Source organism: Oncorhynchus nerka, linkage group LG25 (genome assembly GCF_034236695.1).
Source record: "Oncorhynchus nerka isolate Pitt River linkage group LG25, Oner_Uvic_2.0, whole genome shotgun sequence".
Taxonomy (NCBI): Eukaryota; Metazoa; Chordata; class Actinopteri; order Salmoniformes; family Salmonidae; genus Oncorhynchus; species Oncorhynchus nerka.
Window position 1 is genome coordinate 4803988 of NC_088420.1, and position 14447 is coordinate 4818434.

At 49.3% G+C, this 14447-nt stretch overlaps 1 protein-coding gene across 2 annotated transcripts in view; it reads right to left on the bottom strand.

The window, feature by feature from the left end:
• LOC135564482 (tyrosine-protein kinase RYK-like) overlaps positions 1-14447 on the bottom strand; it is a 159998-nt gene that overhangs the window by 61183 nt on the left and 84368 nt on the right. Inside the window, exon 8 of one of the 2 annotated variants that reach the window (XM_065009492.1) lies at positions 14190-14273. The exons of the other annotated variant lie outside the window; for it this stretch is intronic. Coding sequence (XP_064865564.1) covers positions 14190-14273 — 84 coding nt within the window. The remainder of the gene's footprint in view (positions 1-14189; positions 14274-14447) is intronic. 2 annotated transcript variants of the gene reach the window in all.

A 14447-nucleotide genomic window follows, 5' to 3' on the forward strand; every position in this document is an offset into this window, starting at 1 on the left:
TCATCCGCCACCTCATCAGGAGCATGCCCAGGCGTTGTAGGGAGGTCATACAGGCACGTGGAGGCCACACACACTACTGAGCCTCATTTTGACTTGTTTTAAGGATATTACATCAAAGTTGAATCAGCCTGTAGTGTGGTTTTCCACTTTAATTTTGAGTGTGACTACAAATCCAGACCTCCATGGGTTGATAAATTTGATTTCCATTGATATTTTTTGTGTGATTTTGTTGTCGGCACATTCAACTATGTAAAGAAAAAAGTATTTAATAAGAATATTTCATTCATTCAGATCATTCAGGATGTGTTATTTTAGTGTTCCCTTTATTTTTTGAGCAGTGTATATATATATATATATATATTAGATGACTGAAAGGGGTCGTTGTTTTGAAGCCACCGTGCCTCCTCCTTGGTACTCCCCCACCGTGCCTCCTCCTTGGTACTCCCCCACCGTGCCTCCTCCTTGGTACTCCCCCACCGTGCCTCCTCCTTGGTACTCCCCCACCGTGCCTCCTCCTTGGTACTCCCCCACCGTGCCTCCTCCTTGGAACTCCCCACCGTGCCTCCTCCTTGGTACTCCCCACCGTGCCTCCTCCTTGGAACTCCCCACCGTGCCTCCTCCTTGGAACTCCCCCACCGTGCCTCCTCCTTGGAACTCCCCCACCGTGCCTCCTCCTTGGAACTCCCCACCGTGCCTCCTCCTTGGTACTCCCCCACCGTGCCTCCTCCTTGGAACTCCCCCACCGTGCCTCCTCCTTGGTACTCCCCCCACCGTGCCTCCTCCTTGGTACTCCCCCACCGTGCCTCCTCCTTGGTACTCCCCCACCGTGCCTCCTCCTTGGTACACCCCCACCGTGCCTCCTCCTTGGTACTCCCCACCGTGCCTCCTCATTGGTACTCCCCACCGTGCCTCCTCATTGGAACTCCCCCACCGTGCCTCCTCCTTGGAACTCCCCACCGTGCCTCCTCCTTGGAACTCCCCACCGTGCCTCCTCATTGGAACTCCCCACCGTGCCTCCTCCTTGGTACTCCCCACCGTGCCTCCTCCTTGGTACTCCCCACCGTGCCTCCTCCTTGGTACTCCCCCACCGTGCCTCCTCCTTGGTACACCCCCACCGTGCCTCCTCCTTGGTACACCCCCACCGTGCCTCCTCCTTGGTACTCCCCCCACCGTGCCTCCTCCTTGGTACTCCCCCACCGTGCCTCCTCCTTGGTACTCCCCCACCGTGCCTCCTCCTTTGTACTCCCCCACCGTGCCTCCTCCTTGGTACTCCCCACCGTGCTTCCTCCTTGGTACACCCCCACCGTGCCTCCTCCTTGGTACTCCCCACCGTGCCTCCTCCTTGGTACTCCCCACCGTGCCTCCTCCTTGGTACTCCCCACCGTGCCTCCTCCTGGGTACTCCCCACCGTGCCTCCTCCTTGGTACTCCCCCACCGTGCCTCCTCCTTGGTACTCCCCCACCGTGCCTCCTCCTTGGTACTCCCCACCGTGCCTCCTCCTTGGTACTCCCCCACCGTGCCTCCTCCTTGGTACTCCCCCACCGTGCCTCCTCCTTGGTACACCCCCACCGTGCCTCCTCCTTGGTACTCCCCCACCGTGCCTCCTCCTTGGTACTCCCCACCGTGCCTCCTCCTTGGTACACCCCCACCGTGCCTCCTCCTTGGTACTCCCCCACCGTGCCTCCTCCTTGGTACTCCCCCACCGTGCCTCCTCCTTGGTACTCCCCCACCGTGCCTCCTCCTTGGTACTCCCCACCGTGCCTCCTCCTTGGTACTCCCCCAACGATGTAAAACATATTCTGGAAGCTCTAGAAATGCATTTAATTAATGTCTTCTATTAGACACCTTCATTTAAATTAAATGTGAGCTAAACATGACTTTTTGTCCATTTTGAAGCATTTATGTAATTTAAAAACACAAAAGCTTCCAAATCAAAAGTAACAGTCAGTATTTGGTGTGGCCACCAGCTGCATTAAATACTGCAGTGCATCTCCTCCTCATGGACTGCACCAGATTTGCCCGTTCTTGGCGAGAGATGTTACCCCACTCTTCCATCAAGGCACCTGCAAGTTCCCGGACATTTCTGGGGGAGTGGCCCTAGCCCTCACCGTCTGATCCAACAGGTCCCTCAATGGGTTTGTGATCCGGGCTCTTCGCTGGCCATTGCAGAACACGGTCTGTCTTGCAGGAAATCATGCACAGAACGAGCAGTATGGCTGGTGGCATTGTCATGCTGGAGGGTCATGTCAGGATGAGCCTGCAGGAAGGGTACCACATGAGGGAGGAGGATGTCTTCCCTGTAACGCACAGTGCTGAGATTGCCTGCAATGACAACAAGCTCAGTCCGATGATGCCACACACCGCCCCAGACCATGACGGACCCTCCACCTCCAAATCGATCCCGCTCCAGAGTACAGGCCTCGGTGTAACACTCATTCCTTTGACGATAAACGCAAATCCGACAATCACCCCCTGGTGAGACAAAACCGTGACTCGTCAGTGAAGAGCACTTTTTACCAGTCCTGTCTGGTCCAGCGACGGTGAGTTTGCGCCCATAGGCGACGTTGTTGCCGGTGATGTCTGGTGAGGACCTGCCTTACAACAGGCCTACAGGCCCTGAGCCCAGCCTCTCTCAGCCTATTGTGGACAGTCTGAGCACTGATGGAGGGATTGTGCGTTACTGGTGTAACTCGGGCAGTTGTTGTTGCCATCCTGTACCTGTCCCGCATGTGTGATGTTTGGATGTACCGATCCTGTGCAGGTGATGTTACATGTGGTCTGTCACTGCGAGGACGATCAGCTGTCCGTCCTGTAGCGCTGTCTTAGGCGTCTCACAGAACGGACTTTGCAATTTATTTACCTGGCCACATCTGCAGTCCACATGCCTCCTTGCAGCATGCCTAAAGCACATTCACGCAGATGAGCAGGGACCCTGAGCATCTTTCTTTTGGTGTTTTTCAGAGATGGTAGAAAGGCCTCTTTAGTGTCAGAGCGTTTGACTAGCAACCGAAAGGTTGCAAGTTCGAATCCCCGACCTGACAAGGTACAAATCTGTCGTTCTGCCCCTGAACAGGCAGTTAACCCACTGTTCCTAGGCCGTCATTGAAAATAAGAATTTGTTCTTAACTGACTTGCCTAGTTAAATAAAGGTAAAAAATAATTAAATTGCCTACCGTCTGTAAGCTGTTAGTGTCTTAACGACCGTTTCACAGGTGCATGTTCATTAATTGTTTATGGCTCATTGAACGAGCATGGGAAACAGTGTTTAAACCCTTAACAATGAAGATCTGTGAAGTTATTTGGATTTTTACGAATTATCTTTGAAAGACAGGGTCCTGAAAAAGGGACGTTTTTTTGTTGTTGCTGAGTTTAGAAACAAAACATAAAAGGCTCGATAATTCATCATGTTAACTGACTGTTGTCATCTCATAGAACACTATAAGACCTCCTAAGTCTGTGTTAACCTCAGATGTTATGTTCAGATCTTTCCCCCGTAGGGATGGCTGAACGAACCAGAGATAACTCATTTCCTGGTTTTAGGACTACAAGTTGGCGAGCTCTTTATAGGACGTTCCAACTCAACCCTGGAAGTTCCACTGTTTTTTCATTGTTCCCCTCTAATCAGGGACTGGTTTAGACCTGGGACACCAGGTGGGTGATATTAATTATCAGGTAGAACAAAAAAACAGCAGTCTCCGGACCTCGTAGGATAAGAGTTGAGTAGCCTTGGACGAGCCCAAAGAAAAAGGAAAAAAAATGCTCGATGAACTTCAAGAACCTCAATCACATGATGTCAGGCAACCGTGAGGTCAGGCTTGGTATGTGCCTTAATTATATACAGAGGCTTCAACTAATCCACAACAACACTGCCAGGGTCCTGACCAGGACCAAGAAGTCAGACCACATCGAGCTGATCCTGGCCCAATGCCACTGGCTACTGGTCAACTACAGGATCCACATCAACATCCTCATGCTTGTATTTAAAGCCTTGAATGGACTTATATTTATTATGGATTGCGATTGCTGCCTTGGCAGCAGCTACTCTTCCTGGGGTTTATTATGGATCCCCATTAGTTCCTGTCAAGGCAGCAGCTACTCTTCCTGGGGTTTATTATGGATCCCCATTAGTTCCTGTCAAGGCAGCAGCTACTCTTCCTGGGGTTTATTATGGATCCCCATTAGTTCCTGTCAAGGAAGCAGATACTCTTCCTGGGGTTTATTATGGATCCCCATTAGTTCCTGCCAAGGCAGCAGCTACTCTTCCTGGGGTTTATTATGGAACCCCATTAGTTCCTGTCAAGGCAGCAGCTACTCTTCCTGGGGTTTATTATGGATCCCCATTAGTTCCTGTCAAGGCAGCAGATACTCTTCCTGGGGTTTATTATGGATCCCCATTAGTTCCTGTCAAGGCAGCAGCTACTGTTCCTGGGGTTTATTATGGATCTCATAACACACTCAGGCCCCTACTCCACTACCACATATCTGAAATACAAAATCCATGTTATCGTGTGTGTCTGTGTGTATGTACAGTACCAGTCAAAAGTTTTATTCAAGAGTTTTTACAATTGTCTACATTGTAGAATAATAATGAAGACATCAAAACTATGAAATAACACATATGGAATCATGTAGTAACCAAATAAGTGTTAAAACACATCAAAATACATTTTATTTGAGTCTCTTCAAATCGCCACCCTTTGCCTTGATGAAAGCTTTGCACACTCTTGGCATTCTCTCAACCAGCTTCATGAGGTAGTCACCTGGATTGCATTTCAATTGACAGGTGTGCCTTGTTAAAAGTTAATTAGTGGAATTTCTTTCCTTCTTAATGCGTTTGAGCCAATCAGTTGTGTTGTGACAAGGTTGGGGGGGTATACAGAAGCCTTATTTGGTAAAAGACCAAGTCCATAATATGGCAAGAACAGCTCAAACAAGAAAAGAGAAATGACAGTCCATTACTTTAGACATGAAGGTCAGTCAATGTGGAAAATGTCAAGAACTTTTAAAGTATCTTAAAGTATCTTCAAGTGCAGTCGCAAGAACCATCAAGCACTATTTTTTTATTTTATCTTTATTTAACCAGGCAAGTCAGTTAAGAACACATTCGTGCCTGTTCAGGGGCAGAATGACAGATTTGTATCTTGTCAGCTCGGGGATTTGAACTAGTCCAACACTAACCACTAGGCTACCCTGCCGTCCTATGATGAAACTGGCTCTCATGAGGACCGCCACAGGAAAGGAAGAGACAGTTACCTCTGCTGCAGAGGTTCAGAGTTACCAGCCTCAGAAATTGCAGCCCAAATAAATGCTTCACAGAGTACATCTCAACATCAACTGTTCAGAAGAGACTGTGTGATTCAGGTCGATTTGCTGCAAAGAAACCACTACAAAAGGACACCAATAATAAGAAGAGACTTGCTTGGGCCAAGAAACGTGAACAATGGACAATAGACTGCTGGAAATCTGTCTGATGAGTCCAAATTTGAGATTTTTGGTTCCAACCGCCATGTCTTTGTGAGACGGAGAGTAGCTGAATGGATGCTCTCTGCATGTGTGGTCCCTACCATGAAGCATGGAGGTGGTGGTGTGATGGTGGTGTGATGGTGACACTGTGTGTGATTTATTTAGAATTCAAGGCAAACTTAACCAGCATGGCTACCAGCATGGCTACCAGCATGCATGGCTACCAGCATGCATGGTTACCAGCATGCATGGCTACCAGCATGCATGGCTACCAGCATGGCTACCAGCATGCATGGCTACCAGCATGCATGGCTACCAGCATGCATGGCTACCAGCATGCATGGCTACCAGCATGCATGGCTACCAGCATGCATGTCTACCAGCATGCATGGCTACCAGCATGCATGTCTACCAGCATGCATGGCTACCAGCATGCATGTCTACCAGCATGGCTACCAGCATGCATGGCTACCAGCATGGCTACCAGCATGCATGGCTACCAGCATGGCTACCAGCATGCATGGCTACCAGCATGGCTACCAGCATGCATGGCTACCAGCATGGCTACCAGCATGGCTACCAGCATGCATGGCTACCAGCATGGCTACCAGCTTGCATGGCTACCAGCATGGCTACCAGCATGCATGGCTACCCAGCATGGCTACCAGCAGCATGGCTACCAGCATGGCTACCAGCATGGCTACCTCTGCAGCGATACACCTTCACATCTGGGTTGCGCTTAGTGGGACAATCATTTGTTTTCCAACAAGACAATGACCCAACACATCTCCAGGCTGTGTAACGGCTCTTTGACCAAGCAGGAGAGTGTTGGAGTGCTGCATCAGATGACCTGGCCTCCACAATCACACGATCTCAACCCAATTGAGATGGTTTGGGATGAGTTGGACCGCAGCGGGAAGGAAAAGTAGTCAACAAGTGCTCAGCATATGTGGGAACTCCTTCAAGACTGTTGGAAAAGCATTCCAGGTGAAGCTGGTTGAGAGAATGCCAAGAGAGTGCAAAGCTGGCAACAAGGCAAAGGGTGGCAACTTTGAAGAAACGAAACTATATTTGGATTGGTTTAACACTTTTTTTGGTTACTACATGATTCCATATGTTTTATTTCATAGCTGTGATGTCTTCACTATTATTCTACAATGTAGAAAATAGTAAAAATAAAGAAGAACCCTTGAATGAGTAGGTGTGTCTAAACTTATACAAATTAACGCTATACAAATTAAATGTATTATTATAACGTAAATATAGAATAGAGAAAACCATAATTAGCATATTTTCTGTCATGTATTCTGAGATATAGGTGTTGGTGTGAGCAGACAGTAGGCCTTTAGTATTATACAAAGAGTTGCTGCCCCCTAGTGGGAAAACGGAGAACACTAAACTGCACAAAACCTTGGAACACCTGTCTGTCTGAGAGAGAGAGAAACTGCACAGCAAGATTGATTCAATCAAACACACGTACCGAAAGGTAGAAAAGCTAAGCACTGTTAGTGAATTGACTGTATGCAGCAAATAACAGCATCGGTCATGTAGCTGGACTAGCTACCCAGTTCATTTAGTCATGTAGCTACATTTACATTTACATTTAAGTCATTTAGCAGACGCTCTTATCCAGAGCGACTTACAAATTGGTGCATTCACCTTATGACATCCAGTGGAACAGTAGTGCATCTAAATCTTTTAAGGGGGAGGGGGGGTGAGAGGGATTACTTTATCCTATCCTAGGTATTCCTTAAAGAGGTGGGGTTTCAGGTGTCTCCGGAAGGTGGTGATTGACTCCGCTATCCTGGCGTCGTGAGGGAGTTTGTTCCACCATTGGGGGGCCAGAGCAGCGAACAGTTTTGACTGGGCTGAGCGGGAACTGTACTTCCTCAGTGGTAGGGAGGCGAGCAGGCCAGAGGTGGATGAACGCAGTGCCCTTGTTTGGGTGTAGGGCCTGATCAGAGCCTGGAGGTACTGAGGTGCCGTTCCCCTCACAGCTCCGTAGGCAAGCACCATGGTCTTGTAGCGGATGCGAGCTTCAACTGGAAGCCAGTGGAGGGAGCGGAGGAGCGGGGTGACGTGAGAGAACTTGGGAAGGTTGAACACCAGACGGGCTGCGGCGTTCTGGATGAGTTGTAGGGGTTTAATGGCACAGGCAGGGAGCCCAGCCAACAGCGAGTTGCAGTAATCCAGACGGGAGATGACAAGTGCCTGGATTAGGACCTGCGCCGCTTCCTGTGTGAGGCAGGGTCGTACTCTGCGGATGTTGTAGAGCATGAACCTACAAGAACGGGCCACCGCCTTGATGTTAGTTGAGAACGACAGGGTGTTGTCCAGGATCACGCCAAGGTTCTTAGCGCTCTGGGAGGAGGACACAATGGAGTTGTCAACCGTGATGGCGAGATCATGGAACGGGCAGTCCTTCCCCGGGAGGAAGAACAGCTCCGTCTTGCCGAGGTTCAGCTTGAGGTGGTGATCCGTCATCCACACTGATATGTCTGCCAGACATGCAGAGATGCGATTCGCCACCTGGTCATCAGAAGGGGGAAAGGAGAAGATTAATTGTGTGTCGTCTGCATAGCAATGATAGGAGAGACCATGTGAGGTTATGACAGAGCCAAGTGACTTGGTGTATAGCGAGAATAGGAGAGGGCCTAGAACAGAGCCCTGGGGGACACCAGTGGTGAGAGCACGTGGTGTGGAGACGGATTCTCGCCACGCCACCTGGTAGGAGCGACCTGTCAGGTAGGACCCAATCCAAGCGTGGGCCGCGCCGGAGATGCCCAACTCGGAGAGGGTGGAGAGGAGGATCTGATGGTTCACAGTATCGAAGGCAGCCGATAGGTCTAGAAGGATGAGAGCAGAGGAGAGAGAGTTAGCTTTAGCAGTGCGGAGCGCCTCCGTGATACAGAGAAGAGCAGTCTCAGTTGAATGACTAGTCTTGAAACCTGACTGATTTGGATCAAGAAGGTCATTCTGAGAGAGATAGCGGGAGAGCTGGCCAAGGACGGCACGTTCAAGAGTTTTGGAGAGAAAAGAAAGAAGGGATACTGGTCTGTAGTTGTTGACATCGGAGGGATCGAGTGTAGGTTTTTTCAGAAGGGTGCAACTCTCGCTCTCTTGAAGACGGAAGGGACGTAGCCAGCGGTCAGGGATGAGTTGATGAGCGAGGTGAGGTAAGGGAGAAGGTCTCCGGAAATGGTCTGGAGAAGAGAGGAGGGGATAGGGTCAAGCGGGCAGGTTGTTGGGCGGCCGGCCGTCACAAGACGCGAGATTTCATCTGGAGAGAGAGGGAGAAAGAGGTCAGAGCACAGGGTAGGGCAGTGTGAGCAGAACCAGCGGTGTCGTTTGACTTAGCAAACGAGGATCGGATGTCGTCGACCTTCTTTTCAAAATGGTTGACGAAGTCATCTGCAGAGAGGGAGGAGGGGGGGAGGATTCAGGAGGGAGGAGAAGGTTGCAAAGAGCTTCCTAGGGTTAGAGGCAGATGCTTGGAATTTAGAGTGGTAGAAAGTGGCTTTAGCAGCAGAGAGAGAAGAGGAAAATGTAGAGAGGAGGGAGTGAAAGGATGTCAGGTCCGCAGGGAGGCGAGTTTTCCTCCATTTCCGCTCGGCTGCCCGGAGCCCTGTTCTGTGAGCTCGCAATGAGTCGTCGAGCCACGGAGCGGGAGGAGGACCGAGCCGGCCTGGAGGATAGGGGACATAGAGAGTCAAAGGATGCAGAAAGGGAGGAGAGGAGGGTTGAGGAGGCAGAATCAGGAGATAGGTTGGAGAAGGTTTGAGCAGAGGGAAGAGATGATAGGATGGAAGAGGAGAGAGTAGCGGGGGAGAGAGAGCGAAGGTTGGGACGGCGCGATACCATCCGAGTAGGGGCAGTGTGGAAGTGTTGGATGAGAGCGAGAGGGAAAAGGATACAAGGTAGTGGTCGGAGACTTGGAGGGGAGTTGCAACGAGGTTAGTGGAAGAACAGCATCTAGTAAAGATGAGGTCGAGCGTATTTCCTGCCTTGTGAGTAGGGGGGAAGGTGAGAGGGTGAGGTCAAAAGAGGAGAGGAGTGGAAAGAAGGAGGCAGAGAGGAATGAGTCAAAGGTAGACGTGGGGAGGTTAAAGTCGCCCAGAACTGTGAGAGGTGAGCCGTCCTCAGGAAAGGAGCTTATCAAGGCATCAAGCTCATTGATGAACTCTCCGAGGAACCTGGAGGGCGATAAATGATAAGGATGTTAAGCTTGAAAGGGCTGGTAACTGTGACAGCATGGAATTCAAAGGAGGCGATAGACAGATGGGTAAGGGGAGAAAGAGAGAATGACCACTTGGGAGAGATGAGGATCCGGTGCCACCACCCCGCTGACCAGAAGCTCTCGGGGTGTGCGAGAACACGTGGGCGGACGAAGAGAGAGCAGTAGGAGTAGCAGTGTTGTCTGTGGTGATCCATGTTTCCGTCAGTGCCAAGAAGTCGAGGGACTGGAGGGAGGCTTGGCTGAGATGAACTCTGCCTTGTTGGCCGCAGATCGGCAGTTCCAGAGGCTACCGGAGACCTGGAACTCCACGTGGGTCGTGCGCGCTGGGACCACCAGATTAGGGTGGCCGCGGCCACGCGGTGTGGAGCGTTTGTATGGTCTGTGCAGAGAGGAGAGAACAGGGATAGACAGACACATAGTTGACAGGCTACACAAGAGGCTACGCTAATGCAAAGGAGATTGGAATGACAAGTGGACTACACGTCTCGAGTGTTCAGAAAGTTAAGCTTACGTAGCAAGAATCTTATTGACTAAAATTATTAAAATGATACAGTACTGCTGAAGTAGGCTAGCTGGCAGAGGCTGCGTTGTTGACTATGTAGGCTAGCTGGCATTGGCTGCGTTGTTGACACTACACTAATCAAGTCGTTCCGTTGAGTGTAATAGTTTCTACTGTGCTGCTATTCGGGGCTAGCTGGCTAGCTAGCAGTGTTGATTACGTTACGTTGCGTTAAAAGAACGACAATAGCTGGCTAGCTAACCTAGGAAATCGCTCTAGACTACACAATTATCTTTGATACAAAGACGGCTATGTAGCTAGCTATGTAGCTAGCTACGATCAAACAAATCAAGCCGTTGTACTGTAATGAAATGAAATGAAAATGTGATACTACCTGTGGAGCGAAGCGAAATGTGACCGGATTGTTGAGTGCAGAAGTTCTGTTCGGTAGACGTTGGCTAGCTGTTGGCTAGCTAGCAGAGTCTCCTACGTTAAGGACGACATAAAACTACACACTCTAAACTACACAATTATCTTGGATACGAAGACAGCAAAGACAACTATGTAGCTAGCTAACACTACACTAATCAAGTCGTTCAGTTGAGTGTAATAGTTGTGCTGCTAATCGGTAGACGGTGGACTAGCTAACGGTGGACGTTAGCTAGCTGGCTAGCTGCAGGGCAGTGTAGACTGCGTTAGGACCACGAAATACGATAATTACGCAATTATCTATGATACAAAGACGGCTATGTAGCTAGCTAAGAAGAAATTGCTAAGATTAGACAAATCAAACCGTTGTACTATAATGAAATGTAATGAAATGTAATACTACCTGCGGACCGAGTGCAGATGCGACCGCTCGCTCCAACCCGGAAGTAAAGATTAGTCATGTAGCTGGACTAGCTACCCAGTTAATTTAGTCAATTTACCCAGTTAATTTAGTCATGTGGGATGGAGTAGCTACCCAGTTCATTTAGTCATGTGGGATGGACTAGCTACCCAGTTCATTTAGTCATGTAGCTAGACTAGCTACCCAGTTCGTTTAGTCATGTGGGATGGACTAGCTACCCAGTTAATTTAGTCATGTGGGATGGACTAGCTACCCAGTTAATTTAGTCATGTGGGATGGACTAGCTACCCAGTTAATTTAGTCATGTGGGATGGTGGAGTAGCTACCCAGTTCATTTAGTCATGTGGGATGGACTAGCTACCCAGTTAATTTAGTCATGTGGGATGGAGTAGCTACCCAGTTAATTTAGTCATGTGGGATGGACTAGCTACCCAGTCATGTAGCTGGACAAGCTACCCAGTTCACTCAGTCATGTAGCTGGACTAGCTACCCTGTTCATTTAGTCATGTAGCTAGACTAGCTACCCAGTTAATTTAGTCATGTAGCTGGACTAGCTACCCTGTTCACTCAGTCATGTAGCTGGACTAGCTACCCAGTTCATTTAGTCATGTGGGATGGAGTAGCTACCCAGTTAATTTAGTCATGTGGGATGGACTAGCTACCCAGTTCATTTAGTCATGTGGGATGGACTAGCTACCCAGTCATGTAGCTGGACTAGCTACCCAGTTCATTTAGTCATGTGGGATGGAGTAGCTACCCAGTTCATTTAGTCATGTGGGATGGACTAGCTACCCAGTTCATTTAGTCATGTGGGATGGACTAGCTACCCAGTCATGTAGCTGGACTAGCTACCCTGTTCACTCAGTCATGTAGCTGGACTAGCTACCCAGTTCATTTAGTCATGTGGGATGGACTAGCTACCCAGTTCATTTAGTCATGTAGCTGGACTAGCTACCCAGTTAATTTAGTCATGTAGCTGGACTAGCTACCCAGTTAATTTAGTCATGTGGGATGGACTAGCTACCCAGTTAATTTAGTCATGTGGGATGGACTAGCTACCCAGTTAATTTAGTCATGTGGGATGGAGTAGCTACCCAGTTAATTTAGTCATGTGGGATGGACTAGCTACCCAGTTCATTTAGTCATGTGGGATGGAGTAGCTACCCAGTTAATTTAGTCATGTGGGATGGACTAGCTACCCAGTTCATTTAGTCATGTGGGATGGACTAGCTACCCAGTTCATTTAGTCATGTGGGATGGAGTAGCTACCCAGTTCATTTAGTCATGTGGGATGGACTAGCTACCCAGTCATGTGGCTGGACAATCTACCCAGTTCACTCAGTCATGTGGGATGGACTAGCTACCCAGTTCACTCAGTCATGTGGGATGGACTAGCTACCCAGTTTACTCAGTCATGTAGCTAGACTAGCTACCCAGTTCATTTAGTCATGTAGCTGGACTAGCTACCCAGTTCATTTAGTCATGTGGGCTGGACTAGCTACCCAGTTCATTTAGTCATGTGGGATGGACTAGCTACCCAGTTCATTTAGTCATGCTGGGGTTCACTTTGTCAAGCTGGACCCAGTTCATTTAGTTCATTTAGTCATGTGGGATGGACTAGCTACCCAGTTCATTTAGTCATGTGGGATGGACTAGCTACCCAGTTCATTTAGTCATGTGGGATGGCCTAGCTACCCAGTTCATTTAGTCATGTGGGATGGAGTAGCTACCCAGTTCATTTAGTCATGTGGGATGGAGTAGCTACCCAGTTCATTTAGTCATGTGGGATGGACTAGCTACCCAGTCATGTAGCTGGACAAGCTACCCAGTTCACTCAGTCATGTAGCTGGACTAGCTACCCAGTTCACTCAGTCATGTAGCTGTACTAGCTACCCTGTTCACTCAGTCATGTAGCTGGACTAGCTACCCTGTTCACTCAGTCATGTAGCTAGACTAGCTACCCAGTTCATTTAGTCATGTGGGATGGAGTAGCTACCCAGTTAATTTAGTCATGTGGGATGGACTAGCTACCCAGTTCATTTAGTCATGTGGGATGGACTAGCTACCCAGTCATGTGGCTGGACAATCTACCCAGTTCACTCAGTCATGTAGCTGGACTAGCTACCCAGTTCATTTAGTCATGTGGGATGGACTAGCTACCCAGTTCACTCAGTCATGTAGCTAGACTAGCTACCCAGTTCATTTAGTCATGTAGCTGGACTAGCTACCCAGTTCATTTAGTCATGTGGGCTGGACTAGCTACCCAGTTCACTTTGTCATGTAGCTGGACTAGCTACCCAGTTCATTTAGTCATGTGGGATGGACTAACTACCCAGTTCATTTAGTCATGTGGGCTTGACAAGCTACCCAGTTCATTTAGTCATGTGGGATGGACTAGCTACCCAGTTCATTTAGTCATGTGGGATGGACTAGCTACCCAGTTCATTTAGTCATGTGGGCTGGACTAGCTACCCAGTTCGCCTAGTCATGTAGCTGGACTAGCTACCCAGTTCATTTAGTCACGTGGGATGGACTAGCTACCCAGTTCATTTAGTCATGTGGGATGGACTAGCTACCCAGTTCATTTAGTCATGTAGCTGGCCTAGCTACCCAGTTCATTTAGTCATGTAGCTGGCCTAGCTACCCAGTTCATTTAGTCATGTAGCTGGACTAGCTACCCAGTTTGCCTAGTCATGTGGGATGGACTAGCTACCCAGTTCGCCTAGTCATGTGGGATGGACTAGCTACCCAGTTCGCCTAGTCATGTAGGATGGACTAGCCACCCAGTCCACTCAGTCATGTAGCTGGACAAGCTACCCAGTCCACTCAGTCATGTAGCTGGACAAGCTACCCAGTCCACTCAGTCATGTAGCTGGACAAGCTACCCAGTCCACTCAGTCATGTAGCTGGACAAGCTACCCAGTCCACTCAGTCATGTAGCTGGCCTAGCTACCCAGTTGACTCAATCATGTAGCTGGACAAGCTACCCAGTCACTGTGGAAGTAGGTCTACAGCGTGACTAGATGACAGATCAACATGGGGATGAATGAGTGAGGTGGTTAGTAGCAGGTGAACAGGTATGTAGCAGGTGAACAGGTGGACCCCATGATAAGACAGGAATGGACCACACGTGGACTTACTTCTGGTTTCATGGACGGGGGCACCAGGGTTTGGGAAGGTGGCGGCAGCAAGCTGGAGAATGGGTGCAGTGCCAGGGTGATGGTCTGATGGTGAGAGGACAGTTGGATAGAGGGAGGGCGATAGAGAGAGAGAGAGAGAGAGAGAGGGAGGAACGGACGGAGGATGAGAGAGAGGGAGGTAGGGAGAGAGGAAGGGTTGGAGAGAGAGGGAGGGACGGAGAATGAGAGAGAGGTAGGGAGAGAGGAAGGGTTGGAGAG